This window comes from Anarhichas minor, unplaced genomic scaffold (genome assembly GCF_050575085.1).
Source record: "Anarhichas minor isolate MPS153535 unplaced genomic scaffold, ASM5057508v1 ptg000058l, whole genome shotgun sequence".
Taxonomy (NCBI): domain Eukaryota; kingdom Metazoa; phylum Chordata; class Actinopteri; order Perciformes; family Anarhichadidae; genus Anarhichas; species Anarhichas minor.
Window position 1 is genome coordinate 1,539,001 of NW_027466504.1, and position 6,000 is coordinate 1,545,000.

General features: G+C 44.3%; 1 protein-coding gene across 13 annotated transcripts in view; it reads left to right on the forward strand.

Moving 5' to 3' along the window:
* Positions 1-6,000, forward strand: part of birc6 (baculoviral IAP repeat containing 6) — a 137,316-nt gene that overhangs the window by 21,181 nt on the left and 110,135 nt on the right. For all 13 annotated transcript variants that reach the window (XR_012947517.1, XM_076076755.1, XM_076076744.1 and 10 more), the window contains 12 exons: positions 305-454; positions 558-783; positions 1,302-1,462; positions 1,702-1,833; positions 2,368-2,499; positions 2,653-2,819; positions 3,194-3,321; positions 3,524-3,685; positions 3,789-3,920; positions 4,922-5,019; positions 5,228-5,375; positions 5,595-5,728. Coding sequence is in view for 12 of the 13 variants with exons in the window: in XM_076076755.1 (XP_075932870.1) it covers positions 305-454; positions 558-783; positions 1,302-1,462; positions 1,702-1,833; positions 2,368-2,499; positions 2,653-2,819; positions 3,194-3,321; positions 3,524-3,685; positions 3,789-3,920; positions 4,922-5,019; positions 5,228-5,375; positions 5,595-5,728 (1,770 nt within the window). In the remaining variant the exon portion in view is untranslated. The remainder of the gene's footprint in view (positions 1-304; positions 455-557; positions 784-1,301; positions 1,463-1,701; positions 1,834-2,367; positions 2,500-2,652; positions 2,820-3,193; positions 3,322-3,523; positions 3,686-3,788; positions 3,921-4,921; positions 5,020-5,227; positions 5,376-5,594; positions 5,729-6,000) is intronic.

Sequence of the window (6,000 nt, forward strand, 5' to 3'; positions counted from 1 at the left end):
GCTGGCTTCAACATACGTGTGTGTGTGTTGTTTATTTATTGACACGCAATAACTGCATTTTGTTTGATGTCCATTACTATATTTATTTGTATGTACATTATTTCACAACTTGAAACAGCAAACGCTGTGAATTTAAGATCTAATACACGGTTAATATAATACTGATCTGGCTCTGACTCTGATTTTACTCGTTTAGCATTTAGTGCTGGAATGTGAATTGGTCATTTGGAGTTAAACTGAGTTAAGCTTTGAAATAGAAGTCAACAAATTTGTATATTAATTTTGTCACTTCCCTTTTTTGAAGGTGGAGAACTTCATTTCCTTCAAATTGGAGGTGTGTGTGACGATATAGATGACGGAGACATGTTTATTGATGGCCCCCTTTCTAAAGGGGCTGAACTGTTGCTTGAGGGGGCCAAGCCCTCGTCCAACCCCTCCAGCCCTGGGATCACAGGTAAACTAGTTAACCAGACACAGTCAGTGTTCAATTCTTTAATCTCTCTGTGATACCGGTAATCTGATGTCCTACAATTGTCCCCCAACTGGCCTTTGTGCAGGAGTGGACCTCCTGGTGGACCAACCGCTGACCACGGAGAGCCTGATGTCTCTGGTAGAGCTAACACGCTTTGAGACGTTGACCCCCCGCTTCTCGGCCACAGTGCCGCCGTGCTGGGTGGAGGTGCAGCAAGAGCAGCAGCAGCGCCGCCACCCACAGCACCTTCACCAGCAGCACCATGGAGACGCAGCTCAACACACCCGCACCTGGAAGCTTCAGAGTGATGGGTAGCTCAACAAACTAAACAGTAGTCGTACTGGTGATGTCATATGTAATTAGTTATAGGAACACATAGTGTATGACCTCCATTTTTCACTATGTCACATGATGACATCATAGTTGAAATGTACATACAGTTTATTTCATTGATACTGTCTGAAGGTCTGTCTGCAGCCATTACATGATGGCTTTCTCTCTAGCAGCAACAAGTAATTTAAAGAGATCTTCATCCTGTGCCATGAGTTTATCTGGGTTGGTTTAATATAATATGACAATGGAGCAATTCATTTCTTTACAAAAATGTCCATTATGTCATTAGCAATCTCTTCCTAATATGAAAACATTTCAGTTTTATAAGTTTTGGAAATATTTTTTGGGATCAAAGTAAAATCCCCTGTCAGCATTGTGATAGGTGGCCTTAAAACTTGCCTGATAGAAAACATGGAAGGTCTCCTCCTCCTAATGAGTCATCTACAGTGTTTCAGTTGAACGTCTGAGCAGGTGGTGACCCGTATTGTCTTTGCAGCTCCAGCTGGGACGAGCATGTGTTTGAGCTGGTGCTGCCCAAGGCCTGCATGGTGGGCCATGTGGACTTCAAGTTTCTGCTGAATGCCAACATAGTCAACATTCCTCAGATCCAGGTCACCTTACTGAAGAACAAATCACCCGGGCTGGGCAAAGTCAGCGGTGAGGACACTGCTATGAGATGCATTCTTTTTAAAACCTCTTGATTACTTTACACATACATCCAGGTTGCAAGATTGTTCTTTGCAACTGCCGTGATTTGATCGGGATTATCTTTTTTTTGCAACTATGGTGTTTCAAGATGTTCTTTCTTGTCTTTTCAATACCCGCTAAAATGAATTGGGGCGTTTTGAATATGGAACCGCTATCTGTATCTAAATCTTGGCTTTCATGTCTAACAGAGACGGCGGTAGACAGACAGATCTCCTTCCCCCTCTCCAGCGTGCTCCATGCTAACGGGGAAAGGAACGGCCAGCCTCTGCTGCATGACTTCACAGAGGACATCCAGTTCATGGACATAGAAGAGACATCGGGTAAAGAATGCAACCAGTTTAGTTTGAGATTATCTTTGATGAATCTGTTTTTTTATTTTGTTGAAAGACTCTTTCAATTTGTTTTTAATAAAGTAAATATATCCATTATTGAGTGCATCACTACGACCAGTAGAGATGCACCGATACTGCTATCAATCCGATACTGACTCAAATAACTGGATCGGGTATCGGATTTCTTTTAATGTATAACTATTCAATATATATTTTTGTTACATTTTGTTTTTACAAAGTTAGGAAAGCAATCTTTAAGTCAAGCCTGAGGTAGCCTTACACATAGCCGAATGATTCCAGTCTCTTCCACACAGTGAGGCAAACTGCTCATCAGGGCTGGACGTTACGCTTTTTCAGCCACTTGCCCCTTTTCTATTGTTGAATTTATGAAATTCAAGGGATAGAAATGCATTTATTTGTTTGTGATGACCACGCCCCTGCCTTTTATTAGATTTTATTTTATAAACACTTGAATATGTGTATTATTCACCCTGAGTATAACGGTTCATGTGTTTGCTGCAGGCTCCATGCTGTGTCCATTCTTAGAGGACCATAAGGAGGACATCCTGTGTGGTCCAGTGTGGCTGGCCAGTGGGCTGGACCTCTCTGGCCATGCGGGCATGCTCAGCCTCACCAGCCCCAAACTGGTCAAAGGTAACGACAGTCACATCTACCGTTTCTGATCCCTGACCTGATCAAACCTGACATTGAAGTGTTTTGTGCTCAGGAAGATGATTTTAAGAATCAGCCATGAGGTTGTGGGTTTGTCAGTGTTTCTGAGTTGTCCCGTCGCTCCCTCCACTGCAGGCATGGCAGGAGGCAAGTACCGGTCCTTCCTGGTTCACATCAAAGCCGTGAGTGACAGGGGCATGGAGGAGAGCCCCCGGCCTGTGGTGAGAATGCCCAGTGCCAAGCCTCAGGGCACCAAAGCCCACTCACTGTCTACCCTGCTGCAACGGGCTCAGGCCTCCAAGGTACCAAATCACAACTTCAAGCCTTTTTTAAAAATGGGTTGATATTTGTTCCTGTCTGTTTTCAAACAATGCTCACATGACCATATGAACATTGAAACAGTTTGCTCCTGGAGTGATTTCAATTTAAGTGCTGGGACCAAATGCACAGTCCTATTTCAGTCCAAATATATATTCCAAAGTTTACCTACGGTTAGTAATATTTACAGTCCTTTTAGTGCAGTCTGTAGTCACATTTATTTATTGTGTGTGTGTGTGTGTGTGTGTGTGTGTGTGTGTGTGTGTGTGTGTGTGTGTGTGTGTGTGTGTGTGTGTGTGTGTGTGTGTGTGTGTGTGTGTGTGTGTGTGTGTGTGTGTGTGTGTGTGTGTGTGTTAAGGTGTCGGCAGTGAAAACCGAGTCTGCAGCACCGTTGAAGAAAGTAGAAAACCTGCGAGGCTGTGACCTGCTGCAGGAAGTGTCAGTCACAATCAGAAGGTTTAAGAAGACCTCAATGCCCAAAGAAAGGTCAGCTCACTGTTGAGGGATGGGACATCGGGGTCTGTTCACACTGTTATATAATCATAATGTTGTGGTAATGAACAGTAAACACTGCAGCAGTAAAACACATACAGAAAAGGTTAGTTTAGTAACGCAATCAGATGATGATGTCTCTACCGTACAGATTGCAAAAGTTAACTGTCTTTTTTTGATCTTCTGTGCTTTTCAGGGTCCAACGCTGTGCTATGCTGCAGTTCCCAGACTTCCACGAGAAGCTGCTGGACGCGCTGTGTCGGCGCACAGACGTCAGCCCGGCCACTGAGCATGCTCAAAGCCTCATCCTGGACATCTTGTGTTGGCTGGCCGGAGTTTTCTCCAACGGACCCTGCAGGTAGGACGAAAGCTCCAGCATAGCAAATGAGACACCTGGGTCACACACAACTTCCAATTCAACATTTTACAGACAAGTCAAATATCCTTTGTCTTCTTTTTAGTGTAAGAGAAGGAAAGGAGGGTCTGCTGGCGAAAACCCGGACGCGGCTAACGGATATTGTGCAGATGTGTTTCTTCGAGGCTGGCCGCAGCATAGCGCACAAATGTGCTCGCTTTCTTGCACTTTGTATTAGGTAAGGAGCATGGTTAATTTCAGTAATGATGCCTTCAGCTCTCCAAAATATGTGGCGTAACCACAGTAATTGGTGCACAGATGAAGTACAGTAATTACATTTCTGGCTATCACAAACGGTCAGTCCCAAGGTGTATTTAATGCAAGTTGAATTTAGTTACTCAGTATGAATACTTAATTAATTAATTAATTAATACAGTTCAATCTGGAGGTGATGTAAGTTCTTGGCTCGTAAACAGTGAACCTAATACTTTATACACACAAACCATGTAATCAGCTTCTCTATCAATGAAAGGTTAATTAACATACTAAATAGTAAATAAATGAATGAATAGATCTTGACAGCGGCATTGAATACATGAATGAGGACCCCCATATACCAGATTAGGCATGACTGATATCTGGGCAAAATGGATTAACTTGTGTAAAAACAGGAGACTGTGGAAAGTTGTAAAGGAAAGAGTTGTGCTGGAGGGGAGGAGGCAGCTAAATTCCATAATTACAAAATAGTTTGCTTCTGTAAATGTTACAGGTTTCGAAAATGCCAACCCCACCCAAGTGTTACTTTTTAAAAGGCACTTACCAGTAACTAACTCCCCAACAGATGTGTGCAGAGGCTGCATTCTATATGGACAATGCATTGCAGCAAAACACACTTGCTGAATATTTAGTATTAGAATACATCAGCTGTATATTGAAGAGGACTTCCTTGTAGAACACATATCCTGCGTTATTAATTGTTTGTCGTGATGTGAACCAGCTGTTGCATTCCTTCCCCTGAGAGTACCTGAACTTGGATTTATTCAGTGCCCTAATATAGGTTCAGGAGAACACTGGAAAGAAAAGCAGAACCATGATAATGGTTACTCCTTATGTTACGGATAGTTACGTTCCTGTGGTCGAAAAGGCCTGTATGAGGAAATAGTTGTTCTTTCATCATCCCTTGTGTATTTTGTGTTTATATGGTTAATATTGATCATGCTGTTGTATTTCTCGCTGTAGCAATGGGAAAGGGGAGCCAAGTCAACAGGGTTTTGGCGTGAGTCTTCTGAAGGCTATGCTCGACAATATGCCTTACTTGCCTGCAGCAGCAACAGGTGGTAAGTAACTGAACAACAATACAGAACAACACGTCGTGTCTAGATGGTTACACTAGATTTGAAAAGCTGTCGAGACTCTCTGCCCGACGACCTATCCTCACCTTAACCATCTCCCGATAGTTTGGCAAATCTAAGATAACCATCCAGACAGGACCACAGCACAACCCAGTACTCACTTCCACACCTCTTCCTCTCTGTCTGGTGTCAGGCTCGGTGTTCTGGTACTTCGTGTTGCTGAACTACGTGAAGGAAGAGGACCTGGCGGGCTGCAGCACCTCCTGCGCCTCTCTGCTCACAACTATCTCTCGACAGCTGCAGGACCGCCTCACCCCGCTGGAGGCACTGCTGCAGACCAGGTATTCAACTGTTCAGTTCAAGAGTGGCTTCCATGCCCCTGCAGGCTCGTGATGCACCAATACCATTTCATTTTATTACTTATTATTAGTCGACACAAGGAGTGGCTGAAGTGATGCTCATTTATACTGCTCGGTATTGTCTCATGTGTCCTTACTTCCTTGATGTTTCAACCCAAACACAAGCGTCTGCTCTCCCCTCTACTGTCCACTTCCTTCCAGGTACGGCCTGTACAGCTCTCCCTTTGACCCGGTGCTGTTTGACCTGGAGGTCAGTGGTTCCTCCTGTAAGAATGCCTTCAACAGCAGCATCGGAGTCCAGTCGGATGAGATTGACCTCTCTGACATCTTGTCAGGTATTAGCTATGCACTGTCTGACTCACTGGATGTAGACTGTGGGCATACGCCGCCACGTATCTCATGTGACATTCTCCTCCCACTATCTATTGTTGTAATGTAAATGTAATGTTCGCCGATGCAACGCTTGTGGAGCTTGTGTAAAAGGGCTTACAGCCAGACACTGCTGGAAAAGTGTTGTGTAATGCGGAAAGACGAACGCTGCCGTTTAGGGGGAAAGCCGGCCCACACTAGCGCACACACAGACGGTCGAGGAGAGGAGGCGCTGAGC